Source organism: Mauremys mutica, chromosome 10 (assembly GCF_020497125.1).
Source record: "Mauremys mutica isolate MM-2020 ecotype Southern chromosome 10, ASM2049712v1, whole genome shotgun sequence".
NCBI classification, from domain to species: domain Eukaryota; kingdom Metazoa; phylum Chordata; order Testudines; family Geoemydidae; genus Mauremys; species Mauremys mutica.
In genome coordinates, this window is record NC_059081.1 from 33,522,272 (window position 1) to 33,540,426 (window position 18,155).

Sequence of the window (18,155 nt, forward strand, 5' to 3'; positions counted from 1 at the left end):
TCAAAGGGCAGGTTAGTTTGCATAGCCATTCCATCCTTGGCCTTCAGTGGAGATGCTAATAAGTAGACAAGTTAGTCTCTAGCACAAGCAGCACTATCTGTCTGCAACTGAAACCATCATCTCATTTAATGGAAGCCATAGAATAGCCACATAGTTGGATAGTTGTAATGATGTTTCAGAATGGTCCATTTGCAACATGTGAAATGTGGTCGAAATCTCAACCAGCTTTCATGTATAATACCATAAGATTCCACAAGGCACAAGTGTGTATGTACAGGTCATATGAAATCTTGTGTATATTATACATGAAAGCTGGTTGAGATTTCAAACACATCAAACCTTGTTGATGGAAATGGATCATTCCGTGGTTAGTATTGACCACACTTAATTACTTCTATACATGTGCACACTCACACATACCATGTGAAATCTTTAACTATATTTTGAAATAACTTACAAAATTCCAACAAGAAAAATTCAGTACAATAATACTGAATTCCAATTAGTGTAATTAAAAATGTCAGAGAATGCCCATAGTTGTGCTGGTAACTTAAAAAGGCAATTGGCCTATCTATGCATCTGCAGACACACAGATAAAACATAAATGCATGAGGCTACAAAAGACAAGTGTATCACTTTTACAAGGGGACTTTGCTGTAGAAGAGTGACATATATTAGTTAGAGCCTGTCCCATGCTTGCAAGAAGGCCTGCATAAGTCAAAGGTAAACTGACCACTACTTATATGAAGATCTCACTTGAACAGGGAACTAAGTTTTGTGAGGCTGAATCAATATGTCAATTCTTAGAAAGAGTGACGTATAAATGAAGGAAGAGATCTGAGATGGAAAAAAATTTACAGTGTGGGACTATCCTACCAGAACATTATTTGTCAGTCTATCAGAACTAGAGATGAGACAGCCCAGGCAGAAAGAATATATCCCCTCAGGCAGAAGGGTCTGTTTATCCACTGCTGAGTGTACACGACTCCTATTAACATTCAGAATTCTAGTGAAACACAGTGTGGTAAGGAGAGACTGTGCTATACAAATTTGTTAAAGGAGCAACATACTAGTGTTTCAGAACTTCATTTATTCTTTATGGTCTTTTTTCATCTATCAGGAGAAAATAAACCTTCTTGCAAATTAAGAGACACATTCAAAATCAGCTGAAGGCAAATAATACACAACAAAACAAAGCTGTTTGTTTAAAAAAATAATGTAGTGTAAGACTGAGTCACACCTACTGTATGCTGATTCATGGCTCTCTTTAGATAGCAGCAGTATAACCTTTAAAATAATTTGCAAATCAAAAGTTTGCAAATGACAAAACTATTTTGTTCCGCTTTGAAAAGAGCCGAGAATGCATACAGTGTGAGTCAGGTAGCTACAGCTTTCTTCTTGTATGTTTTCACCAAAAATACTTGTGTTGTTTAATTGGGGATCCTAGTCTCCATTTGGAATTCTGAAAGCATAAAGACTGGGTCCTCCTGTGCAGCCGTATCAGTACAGGATAAACAAGGGGAAGAGATGAAGGTGGCTTAATTCCACTTTTGGATTGCCATTGATCCTGTGAATGGCCAAGGACCAGCTTGGCCCCCCGTATAATTTTGAGCAGCCTTGGAGTGTACTAAATTAGTTTCAACTGCCTCTAGACCCACCGGGCTATTTTGGCAGCAGAGGATCACCAGAGTGTAGAGATGCCCTTGTTAAACGCCATTTCTCCTGGAAATATTCCCTTCACCAGAGGTTAGAAATGGGAGCAGTATACAACTGCACCAATCAGGATTCCTCCTCCTCATAGAGAATCTCCAGGTAGCTGGTTAAGCCAGTTTTATGGCCCCATTGAAGCACCAAGAATCTGGCCCTAAATTCCTAAATGTTGAATTAAAAATAATTCCTATTTTGCTCTATGGCAAATTGCTATTTTGCAAAAGTTAATAGCACCTGACTATCTTGTTATATTCTGGTTCTGCTCATCATTCCTGGGCCTCACTCATTCTCAGCAAGTAGCTTTAGTTTGGAGAGATATAAAATACACACACACAGTGCTATTGTTCCTCCATGGGAGGATTGCAGAACATTGTGGATATGTGGCCCAAGGAAAGGAGGCAGAGGGGGAAAGCAGGTAACAGCACAGAAATGCTGCAGAGGATGCCAGCTTGGAACTATAAACTCACATTGTGTTTCAAAGTTATCAGTCAGAGACTTATTGCTTTAATCATTGAAATCAATATGTGTCCATATAAGTCACTGATACACTCATGGTTTCTTGTGATTGGATGAAGATGAAAGTTTGTTAGAGAAGGCCTTGGAAATTATAGTTTATCTAGATTAATTTATAGTCTGCGTGCACTGGGACAGTGGAATTTTGGCAGTTTCACAAGTAGAAGACTCAAAGAACCTCCTAGATCCCAGGAGAGTGAAATAACTTTTCTATATCTATAATTGGGGCTCATATTCCATCTGAAGTCTATTTTCAAAACTAGATCTTATTGTCAATATCATATGCCTATCTTTCCACTCAAAATAGCGCTCTTCGCTGAATCCCGTGATATTTCTACTTAGACCTAGTACTGCAGTTGAGGTACTGATATTCCTTAATCAAAAGAAAATAGCATCCAGGATCACTAAATTGGTGATAAGCCTTCTACATGGCCACACCTGCCTCTCTCAATGTATGAGAACTATATATTGTCCAAGCAATGTTTAGATTTCAGCTGCCTGAACTAAGAAGGTCCCAAAGATCTCCCCAGTACAGAAGGAACCTTGGGTTATATTAGAGCAGCTACCCTACTTGCCTGTCCCTGTTGCCATAGGCAACAAGTACAACTTAAAGCAAGCCTGAGGATGGACTTGGGAATGGACCAGCACAGATTGGCCCAGGAATGCGGTAGTGGAAAGGTGGCTTAAAGCCATCTTTTCATACACCTTCCTGAACTGTGTCCCGCACCCCTGAGCCAGAGTTCAGGATCTGGTCCATATACATCAATCTTATACATCTTAGATATCAAGCTGACATCTCTCCTGAATAGAGTAGCACACTGTACAACCTGTGTACATGGACTTCCACATCCTGCTAGGTCCTGCAATTTTTGTTGCATAGAGCTCTGTGTTAAATTGATTCATGTTATATTTTAGAGTCTGAAAACATTGACAGACGCTTAGAATTGCAAAAGGATAAAATTTCCTTACTTATATTACTATTATTAAAAATGTCACAGACCCCAGGGCTCTTTCTATCTGTGAGTCCTAAGCCACCTTTACAAGAAAAGAGACAAAAAAGTACTGTAACAATAGTTTACTGCAAATACGATGAAAATAGGATTTGTGCAATACTGTATTTCATATTCTTCTGCAAACAGAAAAAAATTGCTTTCTTGTAGAATAGCCACAAACATGCAAAATACTAATGAGATTATCCTGTGGGTTTTTTTTTCAGAGAGGAAGGAGCAGAGTAGGTTGGCACAAATGAGTTTTGAAAGGGGGAAATTTGCAGAGATACAATCACATTGATTTGAATGAAAATCAGCAGAGAACCCTCTAACAAATAAATACTCTGAAAATGGTGCACACTCCAGGGTCCAGGAACATCTCAAGATAAATGTCTCATAATGTGTGGTTTAGTATGAGCATTGTTTACATGACATTTAACTGCTTTTCGGGCAATTGGGTAAAAGACAAAAGCAGGGAGACAGAGAGAAGGTAATTGTCTATACTTGATCTGAAACAACCACCTTTGTAGGTTAAAATAATGGGTTTTTCTTTTGCCAGATGCTTTTTGATTATAGATTTTTTTATGTAAAGTGCTATTGATCTAAAAGCAACTTTGGCAACACATGTTCCACTTGACTACAATTTGACATTGTCCCCAAATACCTGCATCATCATAGACCCTTATAGGACATCATGAACCTGAATTTGAAACACCTGAATGCCAACACCCACAAATGCGGTTCAAGTCAATGGGAACTGTGGGTTTTTATTATCTCTGGAAATCAGACCATGTGTCTTTAAATCAATGATAGCTACCCCCATGTCCCTCAGGAAGTGGTACTTCTGGGAACAGAATCAGGCAGTGGCTGCATCCTATACTAATACTTTTAAAGAGCCCGACATTTTTTAATATTGTCAAGGGTCCAGGTACACCAGAGAAGCAGGGCCTTAATTCTGAGTCAAGGCCCTCTGATTTGTTTGGCACTCTTGTGTGGCAGGCTGGAGAGTCTGTGGTGGCTTCACTTAAATTTAATATGGGTGATTTTTATTGAATTAAAAACAAAAATACTATCTATATATGTTGTTTGTTTTAGTATTAAATTCACTTTGGTTTCGGTGCCCCTGTATTTCCAGTTTTCAGTGTGCTACAGATTTTTGTATTGACTATGTGTAGCTACATCATTGAACTTGCAAGGGGGAAACTTAAGGTTTAGGTAGTAGAGATTTCAGCACTCAAGAATGTTTGGGAGGTAATTTGGGATTCTGGGTTAAATGCTCTTAGCTGGAAGATTCTGCTCAAAATATCAGGGCGTCAACAGAAGAAATTATAATATGGCCCTCTAACACTGCATCTAGTTGATGAAATAGTAGAACATACAAGGCTGCTTACTAACTTTCCCCTTTGTGAATTTTATTCTATCATTACTTTGACATTTTTGACACTGAGCTTTGTTTCAGACTGTTAACCTGTGAAGTGAGCTTGAGCAACGAGACTTTACTGTGGTTACAGAATGCAAAAAGGTGTGAAAATTGAAATGAAAAAGTGGTGCAGTACTAGTAGCATATTGAGCTTTAACTTGGTTGCCTGTGGAAATGCAGGGGGTCAAACAGACTTTTATGGCAGGAGCTGAGTGGAATTCTGGTTCCCAGTTCATGACATTTCCATTTAACTTTTAAATATGTTTACATAATGTGCAATGTTTCCTAAAAGTAACATAGCTGAAACTTTTTGAAATTAAAAAGAAAAACAGAGACCAAAAATCAAGTTCCATAAAATAAACAGCATTTGCACCTATAACTTCAGAAATAATCTCTCAAATATGGAGTCACCCCAAAACAGATTTTATAATTATGGACTAACAATCAAATCTTGTACTGAGACTAACTGCAATGGCAGCTGTGGACCTTCCAAAGAGGAGCTTGGTCTGGGTCTGGGTATAATTTTCCTCCTGTTTTGTAGTATTTCTTGGTCAAATAGGCTATTTTGTGTGGACTAAATCCAATTTCATGTTTATTATCCAAACTGTGCAGCCACCTGTGTAGCTCCTAGTCAGGACTAAGTTACTTTGGCGGTACAGAAAGCTTAAAGAGTATATCCAAGATCTCTACCAATTACTTCACAACCTATACTAATGCATTGTTCTGCAAAGCTGATCAAGTCAGATCAAGAATTACTCCAGTCTCCAAGCCACACTGAAAGCGAAAGTAAGAAGCAATATACAGCAACAGCCTCAAAGACATCAGCCACAGCCAATCCTTCTATGTTTACTGAAAATGCACTGTGGTGCTATACTGGTGTACATCTGTGTCTAGGGAGAAAAACATGTGTGATACAATGCATGCTGTTGGTAGACACAGATTAGTTCTTGGACAATGTAGTGTGTAGTGATCTTCACCTCATGAAACTGTTGAAACTCGGAAGACCTTTGTTCATGTGTTCACTTGTGATAAGATATGTCTGCAAATTTTGTAAGGTACCACTGTATACAATGTGATCCGGCTGCCTCGTATTTTCCCTCCCTCTCTTGTGTGTGTCTGTGGGTGAGGGGGCTTCCTACTATGGCCAGTGGAACTTGCATATATATGTGTATCCACTCTGCGCTCAGATCTGGGTTCGCAGCCGCCCTTCTGACTGGTTTGGTGTGTGTTCCTTTCAGGGTGAGTTGGCCACTCCCACAACCAGCAAGCCTCTTCCACTGCTACTCTTAGCCCTTTGTTGCTTGATTAGGCAGGTTCATACTTGGCCTGGAAGCTGGTCCGAATATGGAGTACTCTGATATATACATGGAGAGGTATTCAGATAAATCTGATTTATATGGAATGCTATAAAGCTGGTTCCTAAAACAAGTTAAACTCAGCACAATAGAAACACCACCACTATCCCCTTTCCTGTGCATGACATCACATAGTGCAGAGTGATAATGTTACAAACATATACTATCCATGCTGTCATTCTAAAGCGTGTGTAATAACATCCAGTGCTTACGGGCACAGCTACACGCTTCCAAAGCAATGGCTCTACCCCAATGTCTCTCTTAAATCTGCTACTTTATTTGCCCAGTCTGAGCCCCTTTTGAAGAATGAGGAGACAAGAAAGAATTGATTATGGGCATGGAAAAACTCTCTGCATATGAGAGTGAAATTATTGCAATTAGAATGAAAACAAATAAAAGTGGACATGATACAAATACATAAAATGGTATCGAAAACAGAGATCAGGAGCTTCTATTTTCCTTGTCTCATAACACAAGAACAAGGTGGCATTCAATGAAATGGAAGGGAAACGGATTAAAAACTGATAAAAGGAAATACTTATTCGTGCAATGCCTAATTAGAATGTGGAACTCCTTTCCATTAGATGTTTTCCTAGCAAAGACTACAGAAACGTTCAAAAATGGCCATTTTCATGAATAACAACAATATCTAAAGTTATAATAATTAATGCTAAAAACAGTACGTATGGGATATAAAACTGCATGCTTCAGGTTTTACACCAATCTCTAAAAGGGATTAAGATGAAATCTTCACAGAGGTCAGATTACCCCTCATCTGCCTGCTATGAGTTTCTTGCTCCTTCTTCTGAAGCTTCTGGCACTGCTGCTTTCAGAGACAAGATACTGCATTAGGTGGCTCATGGGCACAAGCTAATAACTTCATAAGCACCAGTTATCTTAACACCACCGTATCATGGAAGGACTTATTACAGTAATTCTGCCATTTATTGGGAATCATTGCACTGTTATGTGTGTCATTTAAAAATCCTGCCCACTACTTGCACAATGGTTGAAATTCCCTTCTGCAGCTCAAAAGCTGAATAACTGAGCTACCTATGGAGCACTAAGCAAGGGTTGGGAGGAATAAAATACAACTCCCTGCACATAATGCGTGTAGGCAGTGGGGCTGCAATGTGTGTATAGCTCCTGTCTCACCACTCATGGAGCCTGTAGGCTAAAACAGCAACCACTGATTCTCTGTACCTGCATCAAGGAAGGTTTAGGCTACGGGATCAACAGAAGTTGCAGAACCCAGAGGCCTCTCCCCAGTCTACTGCTCAAACCTCTTTTATGAACTATCTTGATCAAGGGTAGTGCAGTTTCTCAATCCAGAGTGTACTGGGATGAAGAAGTCTCCTCTGTGACCACCCTGCCTGTAGTTCCCCTATTTATACCTGAGTGGCTCTGAACTGGTAGAGATGGTCTTGCACCAACCATTAGCATCACCAGTGGATTGACCCACTGAGAAAACAATTGCTACTGGCTGTGCTCTTCTCTATATCTTAAGATCAGATATATCCAAAAATACCCATCAGGTCCTGAGTTCTGATAGAAAGACTAACCATGAAGATACAGTAATTTAATTTTTTGTTCCCTTCTCTCCCTCATTTAGACATCCAGTTAGCAGGAATGCTTGGAAAGGAGAGAGAAACTTATCTCCCACAAAAAATCCTTATAATAAACTCAATTTAATTAAAACTGTTTAAAACAACATTTTGTTTTGTAAAAGCTGGGGAACTTGATGATTCAGGGGAGTAGAAATGATATTGACCATCACCTCTAAATAACTAGTTTGACCCCAGTACAGCTCAGGATGACTGAATTTTTTTTTCTCCTAATCATTCTGTGCCCTTTGATTTCAGTCCCGTTCCTAGTGAACTAGTATAAACAGCCCAAAAAATCAGTCAAAGCAAGAGGAGGAGAAAAAGGAAAAGAAAGAGGGAACCCACCCCCAATCCTAACTACTATCAGCAAAGGTGCCAAAAAATGAATGTGAATGGATACTGAGCTACAGCTGGTCCTCCTAGCTCAAGGCTCTGTGATGTGGAGATAGTTACGGATACAGTCATAGTGAAGTGGGGGTAGGCCAAAGTCTGAAGTACAAATGGTTGTGCTGTACCTGTTCTGTGGAGAAAGGCTGCTCATATCCATTGCTTTCAAGGCAGAACACTGCATGATATCCTAATGTGCACACATTTATAATTAGCTTTTAGAATGTTTTGAAAAACTCACAGTTACAGAAGGATTTTCTTGTTGTTTTTCTGGGAGAGCTGGAGGAGGAGTGAAAGCATAAGACTTCCTTTATCCAACTGCAGCCATATGATGTTGCCTATTTTACTAAGAATGCCTACAGTATCATGATATTAGCATATTTCCACTTTCTCTTCCCTTTTTTGTCAGTTCTGAATTCTGCAGTCGGATCCCTTCTGGTATATCCTGGCATCAGTGCCAAGTCCCATTGACTACACTGAGGCCCATGCAAGTGTAAGGGGCTGCCCTCATGGGCTTATTGCGCTTACCTTGTTTAAATTGACTGATCAATTCAGGGCATATAAGAAGTGTATAGGTGATCAAATGTCTGCTGGAGCTGAAGCGGAATGCATATACCTATTATTCAAAAATGCCTTGACATTTCTGACTAGGCTCAGGACACCAGTAATACGTAACTTAAACAATATTTTGGTACATTTTATTTTTCTTAGTTTTGAAAAGGAGCACTTAAAAAACTTAGAGATCTGGAAACCACTAATTTGGAACCTCGGTGAGTTTTGGAAACACAAATAGCACACTGGATAACACAAATTAGATGAATGCCAAGTACTTCTTGTTGTTTGTAACATCAAGACAACTATCTGAAACCATGCTTCCCTCCTATCATCTTTTTAGTCATTATTACATCCTTCATTGGTACTTTCTATCCATAAAATATCTGCATCTATGTAAAGTAGTTAAAGAACTCCTGTACTTCATACTAATAAGCAGACTTTTTAGGCTATATTTTTAGTTATATCCTACTGTTGTCTGCAGAACACATGCCAAAATAGTATGCAGTGACAATATCCTTTGATTAACATATGTTCATCCTCAATCTCTGTATAATTTATAGTTTTTATGTCAAAAACTTTACAGCTTTATCACTTCAAGTAATATTTTACTGCTGTCAAGGATGCTTTATGTAATAATGACTTAAACTCTAAAATGGAGTCCTCAAAGGAAAAGCTGTCAAACACTTCCACTGCAAATAACTTTATTAAAACAAAAATTTATACTCTGGATAAACAATATCTTACCTTCCAATGTATCTAATACAGATCATATATTCTAGATAACCAGTTGGGGAGAGGAAGTTATAAGCAGTAAGGAACATACTGTACTAGATTGCTATGAATTCAGAGTATAATTTATTAATTTAAACAACTGCTAATGCCTCACAGGCAACTTTGAAAAGCATTCTGTTTGGAAATGATGCTGCTTGTGATTTTTTTCCTGCATTTATCTACCCGTGTTTTTTATTAATGAGGATATTTGCATTAAAATGGAATTTAGGGATTAATCTCACAGCCTTATTCCCATGAGTAGCTCCAGTGACTTATGGGACTACTCATGTAAGTAAGAGATACATGTTTGGGCTCTTAGTTTTTATGAGTCCATCTCCTCCTCTAATCATTCCCTAAAAAACTGTAATCCTTTTGATGACCTCATAATTGTCTCTTTTGGAACAGACAACATGGGTGAAGTAATATATATATTTTATATATTTTATTGGACCAACTTCTGTTGGTGAAAGAAAAAAGCTTTCATGCTATGCAGAGCTCTTCTTCAGGTTCTTTTGGAACAAATGATTAGGACTTAAGAAACAATGATTGTATTATGCAAAGGCTTTTATTAACAAAGAATGAGGAAAGGGAAATAAAGAAAATATATGCTATATTAGCAAAATTATTTCTAATAAAAATACCTTTCAGATTTCTATGCAAGCAAGATGATTAGCAGTAAATTTTCAAAACCTTTTAAATGTTGGGTAAATTGGGGTAAATCCTTCTAGCTTGATTAATAAAGATGTCATCCCAAATTCATGCCATTAAAATTGTTACGACACACTATCATGTATATTCTCCTCCCCCCATCATATATACTGTAGAGGGAAATATACATGATGGTGATAGCCATGTAACTGATTAATGGAACTAAATGATTGTTTAGTCTTTCTCATGCACCTTTGACCACCTCACCTGCATTCTGCCCATTAATCCATCATCCCAGGATTTATTTCAGTATTCAAAACCTCTGTGCAGCTTCAGACAGCCACCATTTTCCTAAAATCAGCCTGCTACAAAAAAAATTTCCTCCCCCCTCCCCCCGCCCCAAAAAGCAGTTTTGCGTCATTGACAGGCTTAAAGTCCAAAATCTTGCAACTCTTCTGAGCTAGAACTGTGGCCTTCATACCAATGGAAGCTGGAGAATCATCAATATATTGTGTTTGTACAGAAGTATACTGTGTGTGGCTATGCAACATGTATATACATATATGCATTTTCTTAATTAGCATATAGATTAAATCAAACCTTTAAGCATTGAGTATTTCACTGTTACTACTCACATAAATAAGTGACATGCCTAACTGTTCACAGGATTGAGCACTTAAAAAAAATAAACCCTGCATAAGACAAAATGAGCAGTCATCAGAGCTATCAATTCTGCACCCTACCTTGCTGCCCACTTCAGAAACTTGAAAAAGGTCCTAGTAAGCTTTCACTGATACATATATATATATATATATATATATATATGCTAGAAAGTATTAGATTTTTAGCAGTAATGTTAGTAATGCTAGTAAACTTTGATTTAATCATACACACATATATTTCCATCAACAATAATCATAATTTAGAGATAGGCAAAGTAAGAAAAACTGTGTTTGAGAACTTAAGGATATTTACTTTGCATATATTTGACATGTGATGTGATTATGACAATTTGTGTTTTAATGGTTATAAATCTTTAACTTTTTAAATCTCAATATCTATTGTCATTAAATAATTATCTGACCCCACCCAATAATTTCCCACAACTGCAAAACTTTAAATTGAAAAACATGCTTAAAAATAAAATTCTATCATTCAAATTATTTTAAAAATTGAATTCTGCCAAGCTCATTTATATATAAAATACATGCATACACTTTTTATAAAAACTAAAATAGAACATTTCAGCCGCTAATAGGCACAATAGTATTAATCTGAGAGTAACTACACCCAGCATAATAGCATAATATTGAACATGTTTTTATACTACATTTTAATTTTACAAAACACTATTGCTAGTTAGGATTTTTTAAAATGTTTTCATACTTTTCTTAAAGTGAGGACTTACAGATAATATAGAAAGAATGCAAAAAAGTATATATGTGTAATAAATAGATTTGCCACCAGATTGTCACCAGGTTATTGAAGTAGTCTCCAAAAAATGGTCCAATCCTGGATTTTTTTTTCCACATCCAAAGGTTGCCCTGAAGTTGATGGGAATTGTAGATGAAATAAGAATGCAGGATTGGGCTCCAAATGATTGTTGCAGGCTTGTAAATAGCATGGGATCATAGACTACAATAGATTTCTATAGGGTTTTCTTAAGAATAAATGGGCTGTTTTGCCTAGAAATCAATGGCTCAGTACAGCCTGGGTGCAATAGCAATCCCTTAATTCTCTGTATTTAAGTTCCAAAAGTTGGGCCCAAATGTGCAAAGGTTTATTGAACTGTATTAATGCTCATGGTAAATTCTTTTGCCCAGTAGTAAATCTTTGAAGGATTTAGTGTTTTTGACAAATTAGAATGTATCTGTGGCTTTCTAAAGGGACTGATTCTGCAAACCCATGGCTGAGCATTAGCTATATGGACATGGGTATTACCTTTAAGTTTAAAGTGACTAATCATGAAAGTATGGTTACTCTTGTGCGTAACTGTTTACAGTATCTTCCCCTAAATGCTTGATAATTTAATAAATTATATGTTGCAAACTGAAAAAAAATAAGTAAGATGTAGAAAAGAAAATAAACGTTTGCCTTGTTTATATTTTACTCTTAATGTTCTATAATGAATCAGGTTGCATAATAGCGTAATTTAGCATTTCAGAAATGTGTAAAAAGGGTATCTGATAGTTTATTAATTATTTAAGTAAATACCATTTCCCTCTTTCTCACCCCACCCCCTAATCATTTTTGCAAACTGAAGCAGGAAGAACACTTCTGAGTGATCGTAGCCTGAAGCCAGTGCTTTGCTCTGTCGGCTGTGATCTCTTCAAAGTTAGCTACGGTGTTTCACACTTCCAATGCTACTTTTATTTTATATTTCAAGTTAACATACACAGATTAAAAATTTCCACAAGACACAGAAGGCCAGAGCCTCAATGAAATCAATTGAGCAAAGCAGCTCTACCTTAGGTTAGGATCTATCTCTACCAAAATCTGACCTTCCCCAAAGTAAGGAAATGTTCTGATCCAGGGTCTGGGGTTGGGTCTAACTCTAGAGAGAATATGAGAATCCAAAGGGTAAGGAGAATACTTTTAAAATATCAGATGTGAGGGGATAACCTGTAAGCCGTATTTTGCTCCCAATTACCTCAGGATAAATCTGGAATAACAGTATTTACTTCATTGGTGACCCTCTGGAATAATAATAACTGAGAATAGAATTTGGCTCTATGACTTTAAAGCTTGAGAGCCTCTGTCGTTGCAGTTCTGAAACCAATGCCAACAGTACTCTGGCATGTCTCTAAAACTAAATTAAGCTCAACATTTGAATATATGAGTTTCCTTTGCTTTCTCTCTTGAGTATACACAGTGAGGGACAGAACATAGTACACCATACTTAAACATTATTCAGACCTCTTTGAAGCTAGACATTCATGTAAATAATGCTGAATAATCAGAAAAAATTCTCAAACCTAACTATAAAGAATCATAATTAGTTTTGTAGTACTCCTATATCCAGATACATCATTTTCAGAACACACGGACACATATTACTTTCATGCTTTCAACAGTAAATATATAACAGCATAGTTGTTTTATGCTTTCTTCCATATGTCAGTCATAATACAAATGGTATTCTGTTCAGTCTGCATTCTTCCTTGAGGGCTGGGGAGGGAAGGAGGAGACTGAATTCCCTTCAGTTTTGATGGGACCTAAATCCTTCCTTGTTACAACAGCATCATTCTGGATTTCAGTTGCTACTCAGCATTTACAACAGCACAACTAGGAGAAGAATTTGTCTCTTCTTTTTTTACTTTTTCTCAATTATGTTTCACTTAACAAGGGCCAGATTCTGTCGCCCTTAACTCAGAATGAGTAGCACTTTATTCAGATATCCTTTTTTACATCAAGATACTGCTCAAGCTGAGTCTGGGTAGCAGAGTCTAACCCTCTGGCACTTGTATGTTGATTCTACAGTCTATGATACGAAATATCCATAGAAACTAACTGTCTGGGCCTGAATCTCCTTTCACATACACCAGTTTTAAACTACTGAAGTCAATAGAATTGCACTAGAGTTACTCCTGATTTATGCCAATGAAAGTGAAAGAAGAGTCAGACCCTTTATTTTAGTACCACTGAAAGTTGTTCATTATTTTTTTGTACACTGGTCATATAATAAGTAAAATGGGGATTTTTCTTCCAATTCTAAATAGACAGATATGTGTTGAAATGTCTGATAAATACCCAAATTTGATTGTATAGGGACATATCCTCAGATAGTATAAATCATTGTAGTTTCACTGAAGTCCATGGAATTACACCAGTTTACACCAGCTGAGGATTTTGCCCAGAATGTCAAAAAAATTTCTTTAAAGACCCATTTACAAGCCAACTGGTCCACCAAACACATTAAAAATCTTTAAAATAGAGAAACTTTACCATCTTTGCGATAATAAGTGACTTCCACTTTCCTCTCCTCTGAACCAAGCAGTGCCTGGGCAATTTGGGCAATGTGATGCCTTTTGGTCTCTGGCCCATGAAGGAAATCACAGGTGCAAGGTTTCTGCATGACATCTGGTCTGGAGAATCCAGTCATCTCACAAAACCCATCATTGCAGTAGATGATAGCACAGTTCTGCACTCTAGCATTAGCAATGATGAATTTTTTATCTGCAATACAAGAAAGTGATGCATTTTTTCAGTACTTTTTCAACACTCCATGAACTGTTATCTGCAAGGACAGATGTTGAAGAACCTATTATTGCATGTGATTTCTGTGATGTAGAGAGCTTCAGTATAGCTATCTTGACCCAGAACTCTTAAAGAAACTTCAATAAACTTGCAAAGAGTCCTGTGGCACCTTATAGACTAACAGACGTATTGGAGCATGAGCTTTTGTGGGTGAATACCCACTTCGTTGGATGCATGTTCAATAAACTTGTTATATATTAAATATGAAGATAGTTGGCTTTTAAGAAAATAAAACCTGATCCAACAAGTCCTTTTGCAAAGCTCTTGTTGAATTCCAAATTTGTAATAGCTTTGTCAGTGTCCCTGAAACCCAGACTATTGGCTCAGTCCTGCAAGTCTTTACTGAGGAAAACTCCTGTGAAGAGTTAGTGGGAGTTTTATCTGCATGAGATCTTGCCAGGATCAAGCCCAAACCAAAGGTCTCAACCCTGCACTACAGAAGCCAATGGGATTTTTTCCATTGACTTGAATATGAGCAGGATCAAGCCATTAATCTGGTTTTCAATTAAACTCCCAAGAAAATAAATGTAATATGATAATTCAGTTGCTTGTGTAGTTGTTATGAGCTAAAGTTATTACAGCAAGAGGAAATTACAAGTCATAGTAAAAGACCATCTTGGGTCAAATTCTGGTCTCAACTACACTTGTAAAGTGATATGCTTAAGCCACACATATCTCTTGAAACTTTCACCTGAGAGTAATGTATCAAAGTTGTCTTATAATGATTCTACTTATTTCTGTTCACAATTGCACTATATACTGCTCCCATTTTACAAATGGATATTCAGCTTTGATACAATTGCTATGTTATTACCATTTATGCTTGTCTTGTTCACACAAACAGACCCCACAATTTTAATAGGATTTATCATGAGTTATGTGAGCATTGTATGACCCTAAATTAGTATTTTTAATTAAATATGTTGTTTTCTAACACATCAAAACATTTGTAGAAAAAAGTGCATTTTATACATACTTTCTCCACTGTCTTCATATAATGCTGAATTTTCACAATAATATTGTATTAGTGATTTAAAGGATTGTATTATTCACTAGCTTTATTCACTGCAACAGTAAGTCACACAATTCAATGGCCTGAGTCTGTAAACCCTTACTAACATAAATAGTACCATTGATTTCAATACTTATATATGTAAAACTTGTAGGATCTGGCCTTTATTTCTTACACAAGTTACAAGAATATTAAATTTGCTGTAGATACATTTAGAGAAGGAACTGCAAAGTGTATAAGATAAACTTAGTTTCTTTTTGTAGTGGCCTGATATATTATAAACATGCTAAATATTTAAATTAGTGCAGGTGTGTCAAACATACTGTTTCTTTGGATGCTGTTATAAAATTATTTTTAAATTTCAAGTGTTAGATGTACAATGAATTGGAATTAAAAGGAAAATAATGAAAGCTTCAATATCCTTGACAGGTAGTAAACTACTGCATTGGGAAGGATACATAGACTAGATCAGCAACATCCCTGGGGATGCATTTGCATTGATTTAATAGATACTTTAAGCTTCTATAAATTAATGATAAACAAAAACGTCACTGATAAATATGTTAAAAATGCAGTGCCAAAGACAAGCTAATAAGAGTACTTTTCTCTTAACAATTCATCTGGGTGTTATTTGTATCCTCTAAATCAAAGTCTGCCTGTTCTGATTTATGTTTTTTAAAAAAAGCTAGCAATGTTTTCCTTGGATATTGCATAAGTACTCCCACTGCATGATATGCTGAACAGCTGGGATGTAGGTACAGTAGCTACAGCACAAAATATAATACACTCAATAATTACAACTGCCCCCTAAGATGAGGGGGAACAGAAAACTGTAATATCCCTTCTTCGCCTCCTGTTTTTCCTTTCCAACCTACAAACTTAAAACAGTCTGGAGCTGCTACGCATCTAGTCCCAAGCAGACCCAAACTATTGTATCAAAATAGAGAGAAAGAGAGAGAGAACTTACTTTGCCCTTCAAATTTTCGTATGATTGTACCCAAAAATGTATTTTGTGGTGCCACATGCCCTCTGCGAACAGGCATGTTTGTATAGATCTTCGGCTCCCTGTGCACAATGACTTCTCCAATGATCTCTACACGGCTCCAGCCCAAAGCACCGAGCCAGCTACCCTTTGTGACAAATCATCCTCCTCTGGATCACAGCATCTCTTCCCATAGCACCACTTCTAGGCACACGCTTTTCCTACTGGAATCAGATCCATCCCCGCTCCTTCCTCTGGGGGACCTCGGATGCTATTGTCTCTAGGCTGGGTAGGGGTGGGGTAAGCAGGGACAGGAGCAGGGGCAATCACAAGGGTGATCGATCTGTTTCTCTACCACCAAACATCGCCAATTTCCCAATGCAAATGGATGTGACCCGGCAGTTTCCCAAGCTGTAGTGATGGTTAGAGGGATGGAAGACTAATGTTGCTCTGCTACCAGAGGGAGTGACGTCCCCCCCCCATTCTCCCCTCCGGGCTTCACCACAGCGCGCAGCAGCTCGGATTACTCAAGCGTGGTTTAGCAGGAGCCAGCCAATAAATCTCTCCAAAACTCAGCGACAAACAGCGACATCAGGCATGAGATCCACCCCGGTATCACTGCCACATGCCACATCCTCCCCCTCCCCCACAAGGCAGCAGCTGCAAGGAGCCTAAGCAGCCAGGGCCTGCCAGAGGAGGAGCGGCTGGGTGGGAAAGCGGCTCCTTGCGTGCGCCTGCTGGGTGTGCACAATGAGCTCCGTGCGAGGGCAGCGCGGCACAGCCCTGCAGAGCCACGCCGGGTGGGAGGGTAAAGCCGGGGGAGCCTCCCGCTCGCAGCCACCCACAGGAGGAAGCAGCGAAAACTTCTCTACCGCGGATCGTTCAAGCGGCCCCCAGCCGGCCCCTTTGTGCAGCTCGCCTGGGGGGGGGGGCTCGGCCATTGTCTGGGCAAGCGCGCGCCCCTCCGCCCCCCGCCGGTTGCACCCAGGGGCGCTGGGGCCCGGCCGGGGGGAGCGGCACCTCCTCCCCCGCGGGCCGGATGAGCGGCTGCTAGCGCGCCAGTGGGAAGCCGCGGAGCGCCGGCTGCCAGGTGGGGTGGGGCAGCCACCGGCACGGCCAGGGAGGGAAGGGCAGGGCCTGGAGCAAGCCCCCCCCCAGCAGCAGGGGTAAGGGGGAGACCCGCAGCCCAGGGCCCCCAGGCCAGGAGGCGTGGCCTAAAGGGGCAGCAGGAAGGGAAATGGGGGGGGGGGCGCAGCCTCCCCTGAGCCGGGCGCCAGCGGCGGGCTCTGCTCCGGCTGCCCGGGGCTTTAGCGCCCTTCTGGGGGGGTGGGGGCTTGGGCTCTCCAAGGAGGCGGCGTTAGGGGGACGCGCTGAGCTGCCAGACGGGCCTCGGCCACCATCCCACCGGGCTCCCCCAGCCAGCCCCAGCGCAGGCCACCCGGCGGGCACCTTCCCGGGCAGGAGCGGCGGTGGAGGGGAGCCGGGGGCGCTGCCCCTCCCCTAGGGCACCCAGGTTTTACAGAGCGGCCGTGCCAGGGGTGCGCGGGGCCGGGAGGCTCCAGGCGTCCTGCTGCTGGGCGGCCTCTGAGCTAAATGCTCGGAGCTGTCTGTGGTGCTGACGCTGCTGACCAGGGGCGATGAGCCCCAGCCGCCGCCATCCGAGCAGCCCTCTGACGAGCTAGTAACAGGGGCAGGTTGGACAGAGTACCCCCGCCCCCCCCCCGCCCCCCAGGCCGCAGTAATAGCTCAGGGACATCCTAGGGGAAGTGTCTCGTAGTCGCAGGCTGTAATTCAGGCTTCCTGGCTGCACTAACAAGAAGGCAGCGCGACGCACACCCGGCGAGGGCAGGGCTAGCACGACGGGATTGCTGTTAGCTAATACAAAGAGGTAGTTAGAGTCAGTCACGCGGTGCTGCCTCTGCCTGGAGCATCTCCACGGGAGCACAGAGCAG

At 40.0% G+C, this 18,155-nt stretch overlaps 1 protein-coding gene across 1 annotated transcript in view; it reads right to left on the bottom strand.

Moving 5' to 3' along the window:
• KCNH7 (potassium voltage-gated channel subfamily H member 7) overlaps positions 1-16,525 on the bottom strand; it is a 317,537-nt gene extending 301,012 nt beyond the window's left edge. Inside the window, exons 1-2 of the mRNA XM_045031733.1 lie at positions 16,189-16,525; positions 13,898-14,128 (exon numbers count right to left, since the gene is read on the bottom strand). Of these exons, the coding sequence (XP_044887668.1) occupies positions 13,898-14,128; positions 16,189-16,264 (307 nt within the window). The 5' untranslated portion in view covers positions 16,265-16,525. The remainder of the gene's footprint in view (positions 1-13,897; positions 14,129-16,188) is intronic.
• Positions 16,526-18,155: the final 1,630 nt, after the last annotated feature.